Below are 22,791 nucleotides of genomic sequence, written 5' to 3'. Positions count from 1 at the left end.
ATTGAATAGATCCAGAGAGCTAACAAGACTTTGGATCAGTTTGTTGTGGGTAGTGATATTATTTCAAGAAAAGTCTGAGATTTTCTGTAACAAAGGTCTGTAGCTGTATAATTTAAAAAATTATAAAAACGATAATGGGTCATCCTATTTATAATATCTGTGGGCATACTTCTTCATTTGAAAAGAACGAAGAGTATTCTTAAAAGTTTATGCCATAAAACTATCATCCACAACTCTGAATTTCATTGATTCCTTTCTAACAATGCCCCAGTCTCTCTGAAATCCTTATCCTCTGAAAACCATTTGTCGAAAAACACCAGCTCCAGTACTGAATAACGTATTAACTGCATTGTTAATGACCTTAAGATATGGAGCAGACCATCTGTTAACACACATGGCCCCCTGTACTTCACTTTGAGTCAGATGCGCTCTGGCATATCTTCTGACTATGGAGACAGTACTAAAGCTACTGCAGGTTCCCAGAACTGGTAATCACTCCAGAAGGTTTGCTTTATCTTCTGTCGGTCAGATGATCTCAGGTAGAGTGCAGCTGCTCAATAAAGACGTCTCCTCTCCCTACTGGGAATGATGATTTCACATTTGGGAGAAAGAAAATAGTTGGATGCTTGAGACATTTACAAGTGAGTTCATTTCTTAAAAACCAAGAGGCGGTCCTAGCTGCAAGCAGGATGGTAGAATACAAGGAGTCCAGCCTGGTGCCACCATGGCAGCCGCTCTAAAGAGTCGAGGTGGACCTAGTGGCGGGTGGCTAATCGAGAGATGCATGCCAAATTCAGGAGCCTGGTTTTCTTCGCGTCGAGTAGGCCAATGTGGAAACGACAACGTTCCAGTCTCTCTCGTGAGCTGACTGAGTATCAGGATTGAGATGTTCCCCAGGTTCAGCCTGTGTCTTCCTTTGGCTGTCAGGCCTGTGGGGGATGGCGTATTAGGGAGTCTCTCAAGCAGAAATTCCTCATCAGTGTTCTTTTAAGTGTCTTTTAGAAAATATTCTAACATGTGACTGCTTGTTAAGGAAGGCTTGCCTTGTCAGTGATAGACATCCAGTTCTCAGGAATACATATCTTTAAGCTTTAAGTTGATCGCATGAATCTCAGAGGGCTTCTTTGGGTTCGCGTTTCAAGTAACAAGTTAAATTTAGCCATGAAAACATGGATATGTCTTTAATTCTTGGGACATTGGAAGTGAACTTCTACATAGTGGTTGTGTGACAGAGGAGCCCAGTCCTGTCTGCTGTGTGGTGCAGCTCTGTCACAGGGCCCCTCTCCTGAGCTAGGACGTCCAGATCCCCCAACCTGTAGCCCTGGGGAGAGAGGGAGCTGAGCAGGGAGCAGCAGGAGCCCATTGTATAGGTCGCTTAGTTACAGCATCACGCTCTGCACAGTCAGGAGCCAGACCTCCAGATGCGAAACCCAAACATTTTCTCCTGGGAGGCCCCCTAAGAACTATTGAAATGTAGGCGGTTCTGATCATCCCTGTTCTCCTCTTTAGGTGTTTTAACGAGATGTCTGCACAAGGATTAAGACCTCGCACTGTGTCCAGCCCGATCCCTTACACTCCTTCTCCAAGCTCAAGCAGGCCTATATCACCTGGTGAGTACAAGTTCTCGTTACTTCTGGGACTGATTTCTGGTACCTTACCAGGCATGCCTTCTGTCATATAAACATCTTGTAAACAGAGAGGATGGTTATATGTTTTTGAGAAACATCAACAACAAATCACTATCTAAACTGAGTCTTAGCGTGTAATTTTTAAGCCTAAACGTCAAAATGCCAGCTGGTGTTTTTCTTCATTTTTTTTTTAAACCTAAACATAATTTAACTACAAAAACATTTTTTTAAAAGACTGTCTTTGTGATTTTAAGTGGCGCTGCATCGCCAAAACCTTGGGTAGATTTTTAAGGTGGATCATAGCACATCTTTTATGGGTTCTTTCCTTATGAACCGCATGCAGTATCTCATTTTCATTCAAGGAGGAATTAATGCGGGCATTATTTTTCCCATGTTAAAATTGAGGAAGCAGTGATTGGGAAGCTGCTGGTCCCATGGCCAGGAAGTGGCGAGTAGGGGCACGTCTTGTTGTGAAGCCTGCGTTCTTTCAAGCAGGAGCTATGTACTGCTCTTAACAGTGAGTCGTGAGTGGGACTCAGCCCTGGTAGCCAGGCCACGCAGGAAGGAGCTGGCTTTGCTTCTGGCTTTGCTCCTCAGAAGCCTCTCCCTCAAAGGCGCGCTTGTCTTCATCTGACCCTGAGAACTTTCTCCCCAGGTCTCTGGCTCCAGTACCAGCACAGCATGGAGCTCTCAGGCCAGGAGGGCAAGTAAATGATCCAGCACGGAAGAAAGAGGGAGCATTGGGGGGCGGGAGGTTGGCGAGGAAAGTGGAGGGAAGAAAGAAAAGGTAGCAGGCCAAAGATTGAGTCTTGTGACTGAAGGAAAGAGACTGATTTTCTTGTGCTTGGTGGTAAACAGATTTTAAACAGAGTTGCGGGGGGAGGGGAGCCTGTGTGGGGAGAGAAGAGTGGGGGAGTTTCCCAGCAGAATAAAGTGAAGTGACTTCTTAGAAAGGCAGCAGCAATAGGGGTTTTGTGGTTTGGAAAGTCAAAGAACCTCATAGTAAAGTGACATCTCATATTATCTGTTACGATAATTAGAAAATTAAAAATGGGAGGCGCCCTTCAGGTTGGTAAAGGGGAAACACTGTGGGAAGGCAGGTGGCCAGCAATAAAACGTCAGGCAGAAATGGCTTAGTTTTGTGCGTTTAGGATCCAGCCCAGTTCTGCGATGCTGTGATTTTCTTTTCTTTTCTTTTTTTTTAAAGAAGTGAAATCAAAAGAAAATTCTACACAAAGCATGGCAGCATTTGTCCACTCAGTGCCCACATACTGTCTCTGGTATCTGGCAGCACAGAGAGGAGCAGGTTGCACACCACTGTGACTTTCCATCTTGGATCTATGTCTTGGTCATCACCCCTTGTTCTTGCCCAAAGGAGGTTCCTGAAACTCTTTCCCCGACTTCCCTGTGGCCTTTACTCTCTTTGAAAGCGTCCCTTCTTCGCTGCCTCTCACTTTTCCCCCAATAGCACTTGGGGTTCATTACCATAGTAAAGGTCTTTTCTGCTTTCTGATTTATTGTCCTAAAAGGAAGATGTGCATTAGGAAGAAGCAAGGTGCAGGGAAGCCTTTAGAGTTGATGGGTGACTCCGATTCCTGTTGCGTAGAGTTTAATGCTCTGTTTATTTAAGCCTAAGGAAATATTTAGAAGCTTGTAATTTCCAGTTCATTAAATATAATGTTGTGGTCATTGGAGAAAAAAGTCAGACATTTGCTGGCAATATTAACTTTTATTGTAACAAATATTCCGTAGAAAGATCTTATTCCATTTTCATAATGTTGACTTTCGTCACAGCCTGTCCCTGTAGTGCGGGGCTTGTGTGTATGAATAAGTTACCAGTATTTAGTTTTTCCTTAAACTGCATAGTAACACCTAGATTTTTTGCTTTCAGCCAGGCTAGGTGAGAACATTTGTATCCTATTTTAAGTCCTGTAATATCATCAAAGTAAGTTTTGTCTCCTATTTGGCAGCAGAATTACTCCTCTTCTAGTCCACCCTGGTCCTGTACACAGTGCATCAGCAACACCTGAATTTTCAAGTGTGCTTTTCACTTTCGTTGTTGTTGGAAGAGTTTTTGGAATGGTGCTGTTCCTATAGTTTTCATTTCCATTTTAAGCACTTGGGCTCTTTCCCTTACTATTTGACATTGGCAGTCTTGCACTTTCACCAACTTACATGGAATCTTGTTTCACTATTTGAAAGGTAAATTTCTTAGGACTGAAGAAGCATCCTCTTCCTGATTATAAGCGGACTCATTTATGTGGATTATCTATGGGGAGAGCATTACTTTTCAATCATTATTTTTCAGGTTGTCCATTACTTTATGCAGCTTGAGGAGGCGTTCCCAGTGAGCATAGTTCGATGTGCCTGCATCAGGGATGGGGAGTAATGACATGTCCAAAAGGGTCTGTATCCCACTAGCACCATGCACTCCCACCACCCAAATCGTGGTTGCAAATTCCACTTTCCAGTGAAAAGACCGAGCTTCTCCTTTGAGAAGTGGGTGTTTCTAGGCCCGAGGCAGGGAATGTACAGGGTGAACCTGGAAAACCCGGTAATGCCAGGAAGTAAGGAGGTGCAGAAACAAAGACAGGCGAGATGTCAGAGCCGCACAGGGGCTCCCGCAAGAGCCTCCCAAGGTCCAGCTGGGAACAACAGGAGCAGTAACATTTGTTTTATGTTTGTCCGTGAGTCCACACCGATTAAAATAAATGACTGAATAAATAAGGGAGCAGAAACAAATCTCTTATGCAGAAGAATTTCAAATTATGTGACAGATACTCTGCCATCAAGGAAATGGAAATAACTCCCCCCTCTTTAAGTGTGGGCTGCACGTAGGGACCTCCTCCCAAAAACATGGTACGCAGAGGGAGAATAAGAGGACCTTTCCAATGGACAAACTTGACAAAGCCCAGCATCGGCCAAGATGATCAAGGTCAGTGTCGGCAGTGGGGGGTCATGTCAGTGGTGTGTGCTTCCGATGTGATGTCAGGAGAATGGCACTGTGCCTGTGTGGTCTTTCTCCCCAGAACCCATGACCTCAGTCTAACTACCTGGTGAACATCAGACAGATCCCATTTAAGGGATAGTCTGCGTACAAAAACCTGACCATTACACCCTAGGATTGACAAGCTCATCAAAAGCAAGGAAAATTGAAGGACTGTCTCAGCCAAGAAGTGCCCATAGAGACCTGACGACTAAATATAACATGGTTATTCTAACAGGGATCCTGGCACAGGAAGGGACATGAGGAAAAAAACCTCAGGAAAGACAAGTGAGGTATGGACTGGAGTTGAGAGTAATGTGTCAGTATGGGTTTATTTGTTGAGACAAATATGCCGCGTATTCACGTATAAGATGTTAATAATAGGGGAATCTGAATATTGGATATACAGGAACTTTACTACTGTCGCCACTCTCTTGTAAATCTAAAACTATTCTAAAACATTTTTTTAAAGCTACTGATGTTAGATCAGAGCAGCTAGTCATAGAAGATAGAACAAACTAAAAAACTCCCGTCTAATCCTGAAATGACCATAATATTCAGAGGTCGAATATGGGAGGAAAATGTGGCAAAGAAGATTGAAAAGTGGAAGGAAAATTGGTATACGAGTCACTGAAGTTAAGACAAAGCATTTCAATGAGAAGGGAATGGTGCACTCTGTCAGATAGTGCTTCAAGGTCAAGTAAAATGATGAGTATTGGCAATTGCAGCTGGCTACACGGAGAGGCTGCTGACCTTAAAGAGAGCAGTCTTGATGAAGTGGTGGTGAGGGAGCCAGGTCAGGGAGAGTTAAAGAGGAAATCGTATCTAGATTGCATGAATTTTTACAAAGTGTTTCCATGTATGACTTGTGTAACTGAAAAAATATTTCTGCCTTTTAGGTTGCTTATATGTATATTTTTTTCTTTAGCAGAAATATATCAGAAAATTGAGGCGGCCATCAGAAGGGTATAAAGAAGCAGAAATACAGTCATCCAGAATCCTTTTATCCAAAGGCAGTGTTAATATTGTACTGTTTTCGAGTGGCTCCTTCTCCTACCCCTACTTCTTGCAATTTTCCTATAGGTGGTTGGTTTTATATGGATTATACGTTGTTGTATCTTGCTTCATTTTGCTTAGTGGGTTTGTTTTTGTCAGGAATTGCTTTTAATTAATGTCTTGAGCTTGTGGACAATGAAGTCCTAATCTTTTACTTTAGTTAATGCATTTCTGTTTTTTATTCTAGTAATCATTTAATTCTATTAGGCAAGAAGGAGTTTACAGGAAAAGGAATGGTTTCCAGATGAGGGATACTAAACTTGATTCTCAACATTGAATTTAGAGTGTTTGTAGAAGTTCTGGTAGGCATTTGGAAATAATACTGCAGTGTTCAAGAGGTGTGTAGTTCATGCATTTCTGTATCAGAGCAAAGGAATTTATGCTGGCAATAGCTTCATAAAGCCATAGTATTTTATTTAAGTAGATTGGTTTTGGGGATTTGGCGTTTTCAGCCCAGATTTTTTTGATTCTTATTCTTTATTATAGTCCTGGGCCAGAGGGTCAGATGCATGATGATTAGAACTTAAAGGAAAACAAAAATTAGTGAGACATTGTCTCTGGCCTCCACAAGCTTATAATCAACCTCAATGCCTGAGAAGTGGGGGGAAATACAAGAAAAAAAGAAATTCTTAATACAAGGGCAACTGTAATGAATTTTACATGTTTTATATCCCTTAAAAAGCTTAGTGGTTAAACTGTAGTACAACTACTTCAGCAATACTACTGGAATACTACTCAGCAATTAAAAAAAATTAACTTGATACATGCAGTTAAAATTGACTTGATACATGGATTACAAGTTGTTAATGATGAATGAAAAAAGCTAATCTCCTATGGTTACACACCATATGATTTTTATTTCTATAATAATCTCAATTTAACAGAATTGTAGTGAAGGAGCGCAGATGAGCCCTTGCCAGGGTTCAGGGATAGAGAGAAGGTGTGACTATTAAAGCGACGATCACGACGGAGTTTCTCTGCAAGGGCATGGTTCCGTGTCCCGACTGTGGTGGCGGTTACTCGAATCTGTACGTGTGTTGAAACTGCATTGAGCTGTACGTAAAAACAGATGACATCCAGAGAGGCTGTACCGGAGTCACTAGTATTAGAGTGATGCCAATCTCCCAGTTTCGTTGATGTGCTTTGGTTGTGGAAGATACCACTGGGGAAATGCTGTGGGGAGGGCACCCGGCGCCCTGTAGTATTTCTGCAGCTTGTTGTGAATTATAAACTATTTTAAAACAAGTTGTAATAAAAAATTACTAATTTTAAAACAGGTGCAAATAACAGACAGCGACCAGCTTAGAGAGCTTTTGAGATGAGCCTCAAGGCAGACCTTAACAAGCTGGAACTTACTGAGCCTTTACTTGGTACCAGGCCATCTCCAAGCACTTTGTGATATTAACTCATTTCATCCTCACAACAACCCATGAGGTCACTGCGATAATCTCATTTTACAACTGAAGGGTTAAAAGTGCACAGTCAACTCAATGCCCAGTGGCAGAACTAGAGTCTGAGATAATGTGGCGGTCGGCTATCGAGTCTGGACTCTCTGCCTCTTCAGAAAGGCTGGGTGAGGGCCTGCTTGACAGGAGGGGATGGGTAAGGAACGAGTGAGTTCAGTTCTGTGGTGAAAAGATACCCCAGGCGAAGGACGTGGTATGAACTGAGATGTGGGTGTCAGAATTAAGAGTGATAAGGGCTCTGTGTTTCTTAACACCTGCTGCCCGGGGACTCTGTTCCCCATAGATTCTGACTCATGTATTAACCTTGTAATACTAGAAAATAGGCTAGATCTTACTTTTGTTATTGTGAATTGAACCCTCTGAGCTTCTCTCTCTGGGGATAAGGATCCACTTTCCTAGCCTTTCTCTTAAACTTCATCACTTTCCTAAGAAATGAAATTAAGATTGCACTGTGTTCCCCAAAGCTGTCCAGAGAAAACCTGGCTGGACCTCCCCCCAGACCTGTCTAACAGTGCGGGGAGTCTGGGCGCGCACTTCTAAAACACTTCGGAGGTCATTCTCAGGTCTTGGATAAAGACTGTGGAACGCTGTAGTGCGCCGGGGCTTGTTTCTTCCGTACATACAACTGTCTTTGGGGGAACGTTGGCACACGTAGAGCTTTCGTTTTCTTCCTTGAATATCCTGAAGAGGCAAAGGCGCGTGGTGATCTTCGTCTGCCAGAGGCCTGCAGACACATTTGTGCTCATTGCCCACAGCAGTTTTGTCTCATCATCGCCTCTGGCAGGGCTCGCCTTTGCTTCTTCCGTTGGGGTTAAGACATTGAACATGAGAATCTACCCTTTGAACAGATTTTTGACTCTCATACACAGCACTGTACAGCACTTTTTCTGTAACTGAAACTTTGGCCCAATGAACGGTTCCCCATCGCTTTCCACCCCGACCCCCTGGCACCTGGCGGCCTACTGTCTGCTTCTGAGTTTGGCGTAGATACCTCATGTAAGTACTTGCTCTTTTGTGACTGGCTTCTATTAGCACAATGTCTTCAAGGGCCATTTATGTGCTCTTCGAAAGGAATTTTCTTTTGAAAGACTGAATAATAGTTCATTGTATGTATATACCGCATTTTCTTCAGGCACCTGTTGGTGGACATTTAGGTGGATTCTACCGTGTGAACGTCGCAGTGAGCATGGGGCTGCAGATTCCTTTTTAGTATGCTGATTTCACTTCTTTGCATAAACAACCGGAAGGAGGATCGCTGTGCCACAGGGTAGTTCTATTTTTAATTTTTGAGGCACCTCCACACTGTTTTCCACAGTGGCTGCACCAGTTTACATTCCTGCCAGCAGGGCACACTGGTTCCAGTTCCTCCACATTCCTTGCCAACACGTAACTTAAAAAAAATAATAATAATAGCCATCCTGACTGGTATAGGGTGCTGTCTCATTGTGGTTTTCACTTGCATTTTTCTGATGATTAGTGGTGTTAAACATCTTTTTATAAGCCTATTGTTCATTTTATGTCATCTTCAGAGAAATGTCTGAGTCCTTTGCCAATTTTTTAGTTGGGTTATTTATTTATTTGCTATTGAGTTGTAGGAGTTCCTTATGTAGTTTGGATAGTAATTCGTATCTGATATCTGGTTTAAAACTATATTTTCTCCCATCCCATAGGTTACCTTCTGTTGATTGTGCCCTTTGCTGAGCAGAACATTTTTAGTTTGATGTCTGTTTTTGCTTTTGTGGCTGTCATATCTGAGAAATCATTGCCAAGGAAATATCAGGAAGCTTTTCCCTGTGTTCTTCTTAGGAGTTTTAGTTTCAGGTGTTACATTCAAGGGTTTGAGCCATTGAGTTGATTTTGGGGTGTGGTGTAAGGTAAGGGTACAGCTTTATTCTTTTGCATGTGGGTGTTCAGTTTTTCAAACACCAGGTGTTAAAGGGTCTACCCTTTCCCCATTGTGCATTCTCAGCACTTTTGCTGAAGGTCATTTGACCATGCGTGCTCAGAATTACGTCTGGGTTCTCTGTTCTGTTCCAGGGTGGGACTTTTATATCCCTTGCTATCCAGCAGGCCATTCAGTGAGTTTGTGATGCTTTTCATCTACTTTTATTTTTGTGGGTGACTGAGAACTTCTGCATTTTAAAGCCTCCTCGATGGTTGACAACGTGAGATAATTTGACAACATGAAATAATACTTACAAGGTGTTGTTGTATTTCAGGTCTATCATATGCAAGTCACACCGTTGGTTTCACCCCGCCGACCTCACTGACTAGAGCCGGAATGTCCTACTACAATTCCCCGGGTCTCCATGTGCAGCATATGGGAGCCTCCCACGGTATCACAGTAAGTGCCCATGGGGTGGGAGGCAGCACCTTACTACAGGTGCTGGGAGCAACGGGTCCTCCTGAGGACACCCGGATTGATGCTCCTAGACACTCGCCTGCCTCCCTCTCCCCCTCTCCCGCCTCCCTCCCTCTCACCTTAAAAACTGTAGGAACTTACTAACAGTTAGATATCAAATTCTGGTGCTGACACTAAAGCAAAATTTCAACTTCACTTTCTTTGAAACATTGCCCTTGTGAAGTGCAGTTTGAACTCTGGCCAGCTCCTTGCCATAATGAATTACGGTTAGTTGTCATAATGTCTAAAATATTTATTGTCTGCACCTTCACAGTTCACTGACCCTCAGTATTCTTCCTGAAATTAGCATTATTCTAGTTCCACTCAGAACTTTTCTCCCCAAATTAGAAGGAACCTTATGTGTATCTGAGTCAAACCTTATTCAGGGGACTTTCTTTTTTTCTTCAGAAGTGGTTATTTAGTCAATTGATAAGAGTATTTGGAAGTCTAGTTAATAGGGGCTTTGAGAGAATAGGACAGAATTGAAGGATCCCAATAAGGGAATCTTTCAAAGAAGAAACTATTCTATAAAAGCCTGTTAGATCCTAATGAAGCTGTTCTGCTGGTTTGATGGGCTTTGTGTAAAAGCTGACAGTTTTTGATTGAACTTCAGCTTTCAGGATATTGAAAACTTTTTTTTTTTTAGTGATAGAAGGAACTTGGGACAGATTTAAGGGGAGCGTGTGATGACTGTGTTTTAATGTTAGGGCTGTCTCATTGAAGGGGCACAAGTCCAGTAGTTTGGTCAATGCAAGTTCCACAGTAATTTTGCTTTTTCATAGCTGTAGGTATAAACTTGACCTTGTTTACGTTTTCATTACCAGTTTAAGCACCAGTAGGGATGGACAAGGAAACCACTGCTTTCTCTTCTTCGTTGGCCAGTTTTTCACCGGCCTCAGCTCCCAGTCAGGGAGTGTTAGAATGAGCTGTCTGTACCCAAACCGACCTCCTGATATTCCTGTCCTTTCCACAGAGGCCTTCACCACGGAGAAGCAACAGTCCCGACAAATTCAAACGCCCCACGCCGCCTCCGTCTCCCAACACACAGACGCCAGTCCAGCCTCCTCCACCTCCGCCTCCACCGCCCATGCAGCCCACAGCGCCCTCCGCCGCCACCACGCCGTCCGCCCCTCCGCCACATTCGGTGCACCCCCCCTCCCAGCCTTAATGCATGTGCTTAGTCTGAATCTCATGTTGGGACTCATCCAGTGGAGCCGTCTACTCAATGCCAAAGGCTTCCTTCCCTGGCCTGTTTGGATCTGACTTATTTGCACTGAGGTTATCTAGGCTTCACTATTAATTGTGTTGTAAATGTGTGTCAGAAACGCAGCCAGTGTTGTGGGTTACAACACTAAACAGACGACTTTTTCCATCAGTGTTTTACTTGAATCGACATGTATGTCCATTCCCTGGCTGGAACATTTGCTATTCAATATCTGGTAATTCAGCAGCAGCGTGCAGTTCTTTGCTTGGCCCCAGAGCTTCATTTTCCTGGCTTTTAGGTTTGTACAATAGAAAGGGATATCTTTTTTATATTTTTTCCATGAATTTGCAGAAAATCACTGAGCTGTTATTACCACCACCACCTCCCCATTATAATGGTGTTTACCAAACATCCCAATAATTTAGCACTACAATTCAGACTTTTGGAAAATCTAGCTTTCAGTGTACAATGGAAAGTTAGATCAGTGCCCAAGACAATATACTGTTTAATAGAGCTTTCTACAGATACACTTTTTATAGGTTATTTTCGGTATATATTAGCATCCATGCCTCTTGTAAAACAGATGGCCAAAAAGTGACAGATCACATGGCTGTACCTTTTCCACCTACATGGGATGGATAGATATTGTATATTAAAGTGTGATTCTTCCTTTATCCTTAATGTTAATCCGCCCGAACTGCCCCCCGCTAACATGAATCCGTGAATGCCCCCCCACAGTGGTTGCGATGGCTGATTAGAACGTGCTATTTGATTTCTGCTACAGAAGGCAGTACGACTATAACAAAAAAAAACAGAGCTATTTCCCCTCTCCATTCTTTGTATTCCCCTGCAGTAGAGTTTGACAGATATTTTAAAGGTGCAAAATTATTAGAAGATACTATTTGAAATGAACATTATAGGAATATCTTGGCATAATGGCCACACAATGCTTTATTGCTCGGCAGAACAGAGGTGTAGCAGAAAGTAGCCCATTAGTGTTGATGACTGCTTATTTTGTCCAGTATAAGCGAGTGCAGTGTGTACAAAGAAGTATATTCTGAACACATTATTTCCATTCATTTAGCTAGCACAAATAAATTCTCTGGTTTCACTCTGAAGTGGAACACGGTGAGTCACTCTTTTCTTAATACTTGCAGCATCTTTATTTTTGCTTTTCGGCAGTTACTGTTTTGTATTTTGGTAGTAAAGTGATTTTTTACCACCTGTGTTTGCATATTTATATATGCTGTGGACGAAAATAACTTACTAGAGAATGTATATTTTATGATGAGAATGTGTATCTGTTGGATATAATCAGAGGACTGAAAGTTAATTTATCAGTAATTTTTAAGAGTCCATGTTTTGTGACAACCATCTCTAATAGCTAGCTCTTTATTGAACACACTCCTAAAAATAAGGAACCATGAATGACATTGTAGATATTTAATATTGTACAGCATAGAAACCTCCATTTTTGCCTTTGAATGCATATTTAAGAGTTACAGAAAGAAGAAAAAGTCTCGTTGGCCGACAGTGTTTGACTAGCATTTTAAGAACTCGAGAGGAAAAGCAACAATAGGACCCTTCCCCTCTTCTTGCTCCCACCCCCCAGACTGAGAACGCCACTACTCAGTTGTTCAGGAGAACTCCCATGCCTCTATAAACTGTATTTATAATGTGTGTGTAATATACATAATCACAGTACAGTTCTCAAATAGGGGGACTGGTCTGGCATATTATTGAGGCTTTAGATTTTTAACATGATCAGATTGGGTCAAATTAGACCCAGGATTTCCCCCAACAGCTCCCTGCCCCCCCCCCCCCCCCCCCCCCCCCCGGTACATTGCTATTCTGAGGCATCCTAAAAGCAGGCAAACAAAATTTGCCTTCATGGTACAGTTCTTGGTTTTTCTTCTCGGAGAAATATGGTGTATGTTTACAAGAATCTTCTACAAGTGCATAGATTTCAGTGCTGTTGGATAGTGTCTTGCACTCCAACAAGAAAGTGCGTGATGGAATGATCTTCCCTCTGCCTCCTCTCAATGTAGTTACCTCCTGAAAGCACAAATGTCAAAACATTGCCATATGGTGAATGACAAAGCACTTGGAGTGAGCAAACAGTTTCTGACAAATGCCTTTTAGAGACAAGGTTCTTGACATTCAGACTTCTGCCGAAATGTAGTGCTGGGTCCCCTGGATGAATCATTTCACTTTAAAGTAAAACACAGCCCCCTGAGACAGCACCCTTCCGGCATAAACCTAGCTTCCTCTCCCTGCAGACGTTCAGAATTGATGGGACAAACACTACTGTTTTGAATTTATGCTGTTTCGTGTCCTTTTAAAGTGTTTTATGACCCCACATGGCACCTGTCACACTTGGGTACTACTTGGGTAGTCTTGGCAGCCGTTTAGCCACCGGGGACCCATCAGGTTCTGACCCGGAGCCCACAGGGGCAGAGCCCCCTCCCACATGGGAAGCTGACTTACCTCAGCCGGTTCCCATGGCGGCTGGAAATGGTTACTGCCATTCCTCTTGCCCACTCGCCCAGAGTTCCCCTGGACAGACTCCCAGAGGCCTTTGTAAAACCAGTAGCCATCCCAAAGGCAGGCGGGAGCCAGTAGTAGCTTCAGCAGCTTCATTTTGCTGTCTTGCTGACAGAGACCCTTGGCTACCACTGTGCTGCTAATAGGATAAGTACTTTGTTGCCAGATTACCAAGCCTTTTACACGAAACCAAATTACCTAATACCTGACAGCTCTCTGGGCTCCGAACTGCTTTCTCTCAGAAGCGTGCTGGCATTGTAGACAGAATTCTAGAAATTTGGCAGATGGTGCAAGTATTTAAGATTTCATTTACCTTGCCCCTTTGTTGATTGAAAGGAGTTTGAAATTCCGAGCTCCTGAGATACTGACCCCCACCATGGAATGCATGTATGGCCAGAATGTGGCTTTGACACCAGGTGCTGCTGTCCCTTTGCAGTCGGCTTCTGATGTGACCAGAAATGATTGATAATGTGAATTTTTGTTAACTGTTCGGTTGTAGGAAAACAGAACACATATCACCCTTTGTTAGGTAGACACAGACTTTTCCTGCCCAAAAAGCCTTGCTTGTAGAGGGTGCCCAGTAAGACAAGAAAAAGCATAGTAAGTTGTGCTTCAAGAGCTCGATATGTTTATCTTCATCAGTACAGAAGAAATATTTCTGTGTAATTCAATCTTCTGTCTAGTACTTGTCTTGTAAGTAACCAACACTGAGAACTTTGTAGTGATGACTACCAAAGAAATATAGTAGAACAACCTTTTATTTCCAAATTATTCAAGAGCCAGCCGTTGACGCTGCTACATGAGTTCCATGCTCAAGAGCCATTGTAAGAGATTAAGGGGTTTTTAGGGTTTTGTTTTGTTTCTAGTTTTCTTTTTTTCCCTATCTCTCTCTCTTTTTTTGATAAGACACACACACACAGCTGTTAGCATAAAATGACGGGGAGCATTTTTCAGAATGCTCAGCCGTTGTGTTGAACTGCCAAGGCCTGGTTGCCTCTTGTTAGGCGATTGTAGGAAGCCTGTGTTGGTGACAGCGTGGATGCTGTGTGTGTGCGTGTGTGCACGCGCATTCATGCCTTAACTCGGGTTACTGCTCAACTTTAGTTCTTGACTTAGTCTGCACTGTCATCTAGATTGTATTGTACATCTCGGTCTGAACTTCACCCTGGCAAAAACAGAGTTGCAGGCACAACAGTTAAAGAATGCATTCCTCCAGAAGAGTGTTTGGTCAGGTTCACCCTGAGGATTGTTTGGACTTCATTTGGAACTGAGCATGGAGAGCAAAAGTGAACTGTCAAACTGAAAGACGTCAACAAGGAAGAGAGGACAGCCAAGCACTAGCATGTCTTTGCCTCTGCGTATCCGTGCGCACTGTGTGTTCAAGATAGCTTGTCTACAGCTGGACTAGGTTGGAGTTCTGGTAATAGTGGCAATCTTGACATTCTTGGTCAGAGTTTAGAGAGATGTAAGATTTCCAATTAATGTCTTATTTACTTCTTTATGTTGATTAGTCTTTGATACATGTGCTGAATCAGAAACCTAAATAAAGATAATTTTTTAAAATGTAACTCTTGGCCCTTAAACCTTATTTCTTTCTGGTCTTTGAGTCGGAAGATGAACATGGTTTCCCTGTTGCTTCTCATAGATATCAAACTTAGGTTCTAAATACTAAAGGCAGGCTACTGTAGAGAAAGAAAACAAAAGGACACAAGGGGGTAACCAGGTAACCAGACAAGAGGACACTAAGTCTGGTTACCTGGATGTAATGAGTTTTTGAAAATTCATTGAGCTGTATGCTTATGATTTGTCTATTTTTTTTTATCTGTTATCTATCAATTTAAATCCCTAAACCTGGGAGATTTGGATAAAGAAAATAAAGCCACCCTCAATTCCCAAAATGTTACTGTAAACGAGTGTATATATTTTTTTTCAGGTTTTGGACATTGTATCTGGTATATCAGCTTTTCTCAAACTTGTAAAGAAAGCCATCTGTATGGTTTCCTACAGAGTAGGAAACACGGCTTTCAAATCAGTTCTAGGTTTGAGTACTAGCTTTTTCACTAGGCCAGTTACTTAACGTCTCTGGAACTCAAGTTCCTTACCTATGAGACAAGGATTTTCTGTAACTAGATAAATGAGAAAATTCAGATGAAAGCCTTTCGTACAGTTCCTCACACACCATAAGACACAAGACAAGTTCCTTCCACACTGATTCATTAGGAAGAAACTTAGAATGAGTATTTGGTGTGAACTTTCGTGCGTGTCTGGGTGGGGCACGGGCTCATCGGTTGCATTTAGCAAGGCCCCAGCTGAGAGTCCACATTCTGAGGGGAGAACACAGCACCTCGCAGAACCCTGTCTCAGGAGCGTACTCTTCCAGAACCCAGTCGTGACACCATTTCAGGAGCGCCAACTGTTTAAACCTGGGCCCCTTTTTATTTAAAAGCACTAAATAAATCTTGAGTCTTGACTCACTCTGGCTTGAACAAGATTCCATGTGAACTGTTAATAGAATGAGTTTTAGTCCTGTAAATTGAAATGGCCAACATCTCAAAATGCTTCTTTACTCTTGGCAACTAGATTTTAACTGTAACTTGATGAAGACGTTGACCAGGAAATTGCCTAGGAAGTCTGAATTCAAGTCTTGGTTTCCTCTGCCAGCCTCAGTTTTCTGATCTATGTAATGGGATAGCCATCCTGATTTCTGGTAGCATTTGAAGACAACAGGATTTACACAAAATGCATTAACGGGAAGGTAAAGTTCAAGCCACATGTGTTCTTTTCTCCTTTTAATACATTTTAGAGGCTGTGTGTTCACATGTTTCTTCTAAAATGAAACGGCTTAGAAAGTTTTCATGTTTATGAGAGAGTCTAAATCTGGGTTCTTGTTTTAACATATAGGCTATTTAAAATTTTTTTTGTAATTGGATGTTCAATTGTATTTAGTCACTGTCTAATTCATGCCCAAACTTTGAAACATTCTCTTGAGAAATAGAGGAAGAAATACCATACGATCTCACCTTTAAGTGGAACCTAATAAACAAAACAAACAAGCAAGCAAAATACAGCCAGAGACACTGAAATGAAGAACAATCTGACAGTAACCAGAGGGGAGGTGGGGCGGGGGGGGTGGGTAATGAGGGGAAAGGGAGAAGGGTTTTCAAGAACAACTATGAAGGACACATGGATGAAACCAAGGTGGGAGAGTGGAATCGGGAGGGAGGTGGGGATGGCTGGGGTCAGGGGGAGAGATAGGAGGACAAGGCAGACAACTGTACTTGAACAACAATAAAAATAAATGAAAAAAGAGGAAGAGATCAGTGCATGGTCAGTCATGGTTTGTGTCTGATGTTTACGTAGACGTGAGAAAGTTGGATTTTTGTCCATTAATCTTTCTGTTCTCTTACATATCACCCTACACCCTGCTAATGACAGTGCAGCTTTCACGATTACTATTTGAAAAAGATCTTAGTAATTGATTTTTAAATTTCTCATTTTAAAAATCAGAAAGTGCGACCCAGCCTAGAAGTGAAACAGGTGAAAGAATTAACAGTCGAAGTGATGAATAGCTATTCTAAACATTCTCCATGTGTCAAGAAGGCAGAGAGAAGCACAAGCACATAAAAGAAATGGAAAATATAAAACAGACCAATTGAACTTCTAAAGATGAAAAATGCAATATCTCAAATTTAAAGCAACAAAAAACTTGCTGTATGTCTTGTGGATTTAGGTGTGTGCTCTTTAAATGTTCCTAAAGGACTATAAAAAGGCAACTCCTGAAATTCGAGCTAAGTCTGGTTGAGTAACTTTGTCCACATCTCCCCCCATCCCCATGCCCCGGGGATAATAGCTCTGCCTGCGTAGAACCGCTACTGGGGAATTATTAACCTGGGGAACGGAGTCACTCCACCTATTAGTCACTTTAATGTCGGGCACAAAGCCTCAAGGTGTAACGTAGGTAGAAAGTGTCCAGTGAGCTCTGAGTCAGTTTTCTGAGCTTGTTCCTCACCCACAAAATAGGAATGAGAAATGGGGCCATTAGGACCCAATGAATGATCATACTGTCGTTAGGGTCCAATGAATATATTGTAAACTAAGTTATAGAGAGTATTGCATTCTTTGATTGCAGCTTCTTAACTGTTTCCAACATAATTTCATTCATTCTCCACAAATATTTTTAAAACAAATTATGCCAGCCTTTGTGTACAATACTGGGAATGTGTGTGGTGGAGGCCAAGAAGGCTACAGTTCTCTCTCCTTCGGAGCTTTTAACCTGCAAACGTGGTCAGCGCCGTCCCTGTGGAAACAGCGCAGCAGGCTCCCTCGGCATCAGACGAGAGGAAGGTCAGAGAAGACTCCAGAGAAACTGACCTTCGAGCAGATTGTTGCAGAGCAGGGGCAGGCAGTTAGGTGAAGGGTGTTAGGGACAGAGGGAGCAGCATGTTCGAAACCTGGAGTACGAGCATCCGTCCAAGTGAAGACTGGGTCCCCTACAAACGGACTGAGACAAGGACTTGGTTGGTGCAGGGGGCTTACTGAGGCAGGTGATTCCAGAAAGAAGAAGGGGAAGGTGGAGAAAGTGAAACCAGTGAAAGTTGGGTTAACGGGCTTGTTAGCATTCTGGGCAAGTAAAGTGCAGCCCCATGGGGTCTCCCCAGGGAATAATTTAGAAGGGGACACAGAATTGTCCCCCCCAGAAAACAGGGATGCTGGGGTTAGATCCATACCAACTCATCTACTGATGGAAGGTGCCCATGGGGTAATTGACGCCCACATTTGGATTTTCTGCATTGTGCACGAGGCTTCCTCGACAGCCTGAGACAGCAAAGCCAAGGGCAGCCACCTGAGGTTTGATGAGGGATGCTGGCAGGGTCCATGCGCCTCTGGTGAAATTGGGCGGGCCAAGGGGTGTGCCACACTGCACCAGGTCTGCTACCCGCGGTGGCCTGGGCCCCAAGTACCTCTCACCATCATTAAGTTGGTTGACCTCAAATATTCATGAAAAAAAATTTCCCCCAAAAGGTGGAAACAAATGTAGCGTGTTTTCTTTTCCTTCTTCCCTCCCCCAGCTTTATTGAGAACTAACTGACACATAACATTGTGTAATTTAACGTGTACAAAGTAATGGTCTTTGTGCATAGACATTGTACAATGACTACCACAGTGAGCTTACTTAACACATCCATCACCTCACAGAGTTACAGTTGGTGAAAATTTGAAATAGTTTTTGATTTAAAATGGAGACTTTTACTTTTTAAAAATCAATATTCTTAATTTCACTGGAAAAATAAATTTGCCTCACCCCTGCAAGCAGGGCGGTCACTCTGCCCACCACACAAGTCATCAGAGTGTGGTCCCCGCAGCCTTTGGAGTCTGTGAATCCCTAGCGGAAGGGGTTTGGGGAATGAGGGAAGGTTGACAGGGCCAGAGGTTGCGCATGTGCGTGAGAAAGAGATGGGGGGAGGGAGAAAGCACCGAGCGGTGAGAATCGAAGCCCTGTTTGGAGCCAGGCCTGCATGGGAAGCTCCTAGCACAGGCCAGCTAATAAATAAGAAAGCACTATATTGATTTCCTACATTAGGTGAGAGATACCTGGGAGTATCTCTCCAAGAGGTTTTAAGAACGGAGAGGAAGGAGCGAGGTGTGGGAAAGAGTGCTAGCAACGCGCCGCAGCAGCAAGTCTGATCTGCGCAGGAAGGCCGCAGTGCTTTACGCACCGCGCTCCAACCTGGGAAACGCGGTGAGAAGCGGTTCTGACCTGAGCCTCGGTTTATGGGTGCACGAGTTGTTGACTTCGGACAACTGCATTGGAGAGATCGACAGCCCGGTGAAGTGGAACAGGAGGAAGTTCTCTCCGTTATTCCGTGTGCTCCCATGTACACATTTCCGTAGATAATAGGACTGGCATGCTTGGAACCTCCCTTGATCTCGGAAAAGGCCGCTGACTACCACTGCCCCTTACTTAGGGTTCCAACTTTTTAGTTGAGCTGTGATGTTGCTGTCATTACATTTTTGGTTGATCTTATGGAACTTTGGGACCAAAAGAGATTTAGGGCGAATTCATGAGACCCAAAGAAGGTATGTCAGTCATGAGGCATCTTCTAAAGAAACAGTCTCTATTTAAACAAGTATGGAATGAGATAACCCGCCACCATTAGTACACCTGAGTTTAAGAATGTGATTAGGAGCAGGAGGACCCCAACTAGTCTGGCTTAGTGGCTGGGGTATTGGCCTGTGAACCAAAGGGTCACTAGTTCAATACCCAGTTAAGGCACATGCCTGGGTTGCAGGCCAAGCCCCACTTGGGGGCACACGAGAGGCAAGCACACACTGATGTTTCTCTGCCTTTTTCTCTCTCCCCCTCTCCCTAAAAAATGAATGAATTAAATCTTTAAGAAAAGAAGGAAAGAAAGAAAAAGAATGTGACTAGGGAGAGGAAATCACTGGGCATTATTTTACTTTGACTTTTCATTCTGTGGCAATAGGAGCTCAACTTTTGGGTGCCTGTAAGTTGCTGGCCTTGTCTGGGTGGCGGTTGTTCATGACTCACTGTGCGCACCTTCAGATTACACAATGCGCTCCCAGGCTGAGTGGCATGACCGGGTGTGATTGATGGGCTATTTGACTAATGTCAGATCTTCAGGTAGCTCCTAACTTGCTCATCTCACCAGCAAGAATAATAATTTTATTATTATGTTTTAAGAATAGTAATTTAAAAAAAAATTTTAAATGGCCACATGGGTGTCATTTGATACTCTGAACTCCATCTCTAAAAGGACCATCACCTATTTCATTTTGTCTATTAAACCAAATTGTTCAGTAAAACTTTTTAAAAAATGTAGAGTGCAGGGAACCGCTACCATTTTCTACTCTCCTCCTAACTTCTTTACAAGGATAAAATTTGTCAATTCGATATGGTAGAGTCCAGGACAATGACAACTGAGCCACGGAACCAGTAAAAGTTTGATCAGATTCTCCCAGCACCCAGATTTCCAACCATGTTCCCTTCCTGATCTGAGGAATCCCCTCTTCAAATTCCGTGCCCTCATCTGAAAAGAGGTCTCTGCTTTCCTTGGTCGCAGAGAAAATACTTCAGACGGGTTTGATTTACTGAGATGGGAATCGTAGCCACTTGGAGGGGAAAAGGAATGATTTCACTTGTAAAGCAACTAAAACCCAAGTGACTGTTTTTATACGACCTACTCTCTGTGTGCTTTGGGAAAACAAGGCCCGTAAATTGACGTTAAGCTCCTCACTCGTTAAATAAGTTTATTACCTTTCAGATAAAGTGCAGTTTATCCAAACTATTGGCCCATTTTATGCCTTGAGAGTTCCTCTAAAAGTCAGAGGAAAAAAAAACCCATATTTCAAATGCAGAGCCAGGTTCGACTTGAAATACCTATGAGCCGGTACCATGAGTTGCATTTTTCTTTGTTTCCCCATGATAAATGGAATTCTCTCTAAGCTTGTTTGATCAAGCCCATTTCTGTGCCCGAAGGAAAGGTTAGCCTGTATGTAGAGAGGATGCCAGTACTCACTCACCTTGATCGCTCCAGGTTAACCAGTTTCTACCCATTATACTTCTCCAGTATTTACCCTGGTCGAGTCTGGTTACAGGGAGACCAGGGTAAGCAGTTCATTTAATATTTAAAATTTTCATTTAAAAAATGTTACCACAAGGGTGTCAAAGTACATGTATGATACTCGGAACTCCATCTCTAAAAGGACCATCACATATTTAATCTTGTCTATTAAACCAAAGGTTTCAATAAAAAAATTTTTCTTCATCAAAACATGCTTTTGTGTTCGTTCCTTCTGTCTGTCTTCAGAGGGCAGGCGAGAGGATAGGCGCCAGGACCTGCAGGCCTGACTTCAGACACTGGTCTGACCCCAACTAAGGTCCTTGGGCGAATTGCATAACTGCTCAGAGTCCGTTCTAGCGTCTTCCTCGCAGAGTTGTGTGGAATAAACATGTTTCTACATATAAAGTCCTTACAGCAAGGACTTTGAACGTAGGACAGGTTTGGGCCCTCAACGTATGAGCACTGTTATTTTAAATTCCTCTAGTGCCAGGATTGTTCTAAGGATAGATACCAAGTTTGCTTGTCCTATCTCTAAGATTTTCTTTCTCGCATTCACTTTCTGAAAATGCAATTTTGCAAAAAGACAATGGCATTCTTCAAAACCGACACTCATTTTTCTTGGCAGTAGTGGTGTGTGAATGCTGTGTCTGAAAGATGTTGGTCAGATCCCCTTTCACAACTGTTCTGGGCTTTATGTGATTTCATGTGGAGCGCTGTACTTCTGTGCTTGTTCTTCCCAAGTCTCCACCTCGAAAACGTGGTAGCACAGCTTGCAGGCCCGAAACCAGGGCAGAACACCGGGTCACCAGCCCGCATCAGTCCCACAGCCCTCCCCGGACTGGCCCAGGCATTGAAATGGAGCCAGATGGGATGGAGACCCCGAGCCACAGCTTGATAACGGCCCTGGGTCACTTCCTCCACACTGTCTCCCACCATGGCCAAGCCAGTCTCATCTCTTTAAGAATACTGGGCTCATTAAGGGCAGGAAGTTCATTTCGGGATGACTGTTACCGGGGACTGCAGGGCAGTGCTTTGGGTGCCTGTCTTCAGTTACCTTCATTTGGAAGAATCTTCCTGCAAGAAGCAAGTCCCCCTTCCTCAAACCACTCTTCCCCCACCTGGGCCCCTGGGCATTCTGCTCACTGACAACAGGAACAGCTCGCTCCCACTTGGGCAGTCTTGTTGAGGATGTTTGGAGCCTGGAGTTCAAGGGCTACTTCCTTCCGCTGCCCCTGAGGGCACTTGCAGGGGTGGGGGGTGGAGAGTTTGTGAGAAGGGAATGTGTTGGGTCTTGAATTTTATTGTTTGAGGATTTGCTCAGTTTTCTTTCTAGCTTCATGGACTCTTTCATGCAACACACATTTATCAAGCCAGGTTCTACTTAAAACAAAACAAAACAAACAAACAGAAAACCCAAAAACAAAAAGCCTCAAACCAGCTTCTTGATGAAACTGGGGGAAAGATAGTTTAAAAACAGCTTGAATCCATAATTCCATAGGGTGTTTTTTATTTTTTTTCTTTAACATGTTGAAGCCAATGGCCTTTTTATTCATGTCCCCCACCAAGTATAGCCAGAGCAGAAACCCCAGGGGCCCGGACTCTGGGTTACACCCTCCAAGTCTCCTACCCCAGGCACGCTCCCATGAGCCAGAAGCATGTCAGGCACTGCTGTGTGATGATCCTCTGGGGAAGGTCAAAGGGATCAAGGACCCTGGCCCTGGACCCAGGCAGCAGCAGCAGAACTCCCCTCCCGCTGGGAGGGAGGAGGGGCCTGCCACCACTGTAGGGGCTGGGAGCTTGGAAAACTCCATGCAATCTTGGGGCTAAAGGGAAATGAAAACGGAGGGTGCAGCTGGGGAGAAGGGGTGTTTCTGGATCCCTGTGAAGGCAGGTGCAGTGGGAAAGAGGTGAGGTCTTGGGATC

General features: G+C 43.4%; 1 protein-coding gene across 2 annotated transcripts in view; it reads left to right on the top strand.

The window, feature by feature from the left end:
- Positions 1–14,853, top strand: part of CCDC6 (coiled-coil domain containing 6) — a 110,309-nt gene extending 95,456 nt beyond the window's left edge. For both annotated transcript variants that reach the window (XM_053663870.1, XM_037139935.2), the window contains 3 exons: positions 1,510–1,610; positions 9,356–9,480; positions 10,511–14,853. In XM_053663870.1, the coding sequence (XP_053519845.1) occupies positions 1,510–1,610; positions 9,356–9,480; positions 10,511–10,705 (421 nt within the window). In that variant the 3' untranslated portion in view covers positions 10,706–14,853. The remainder of the gene's footprint in view (positions 1–1,509; positions 1,611–9,355; positions 9,481–10,510) is intronic.
- The last annotated feature ends 7,938 nt before the right edge of the window (positions 14,854–22,791 follow it).

Source organism: Artibeus jamaicensis, unplaced genomic scaffold, assembly GCF_021234435.1.
Source record: "Artibeus jamaicensis isolate MK-2021 breed Jamaican fruit bat unplaced genomic scaffold, CSHL_Jam_final contig_332, whole genome shotgun sequence".
NCBI classification, from domain to species: domain Eukaryota; kingdom Metazoa; phylum Chordata; class Mammalia; order Chiroptera; family Phyllostomidae; genus Artibeus; species Artibeus jamaicensis.
The sequence above is the reverse complement of the archived record's forward strand: the minus strand, read 5'-3'. Positions and strand labels throughout refer to the sequence as shown.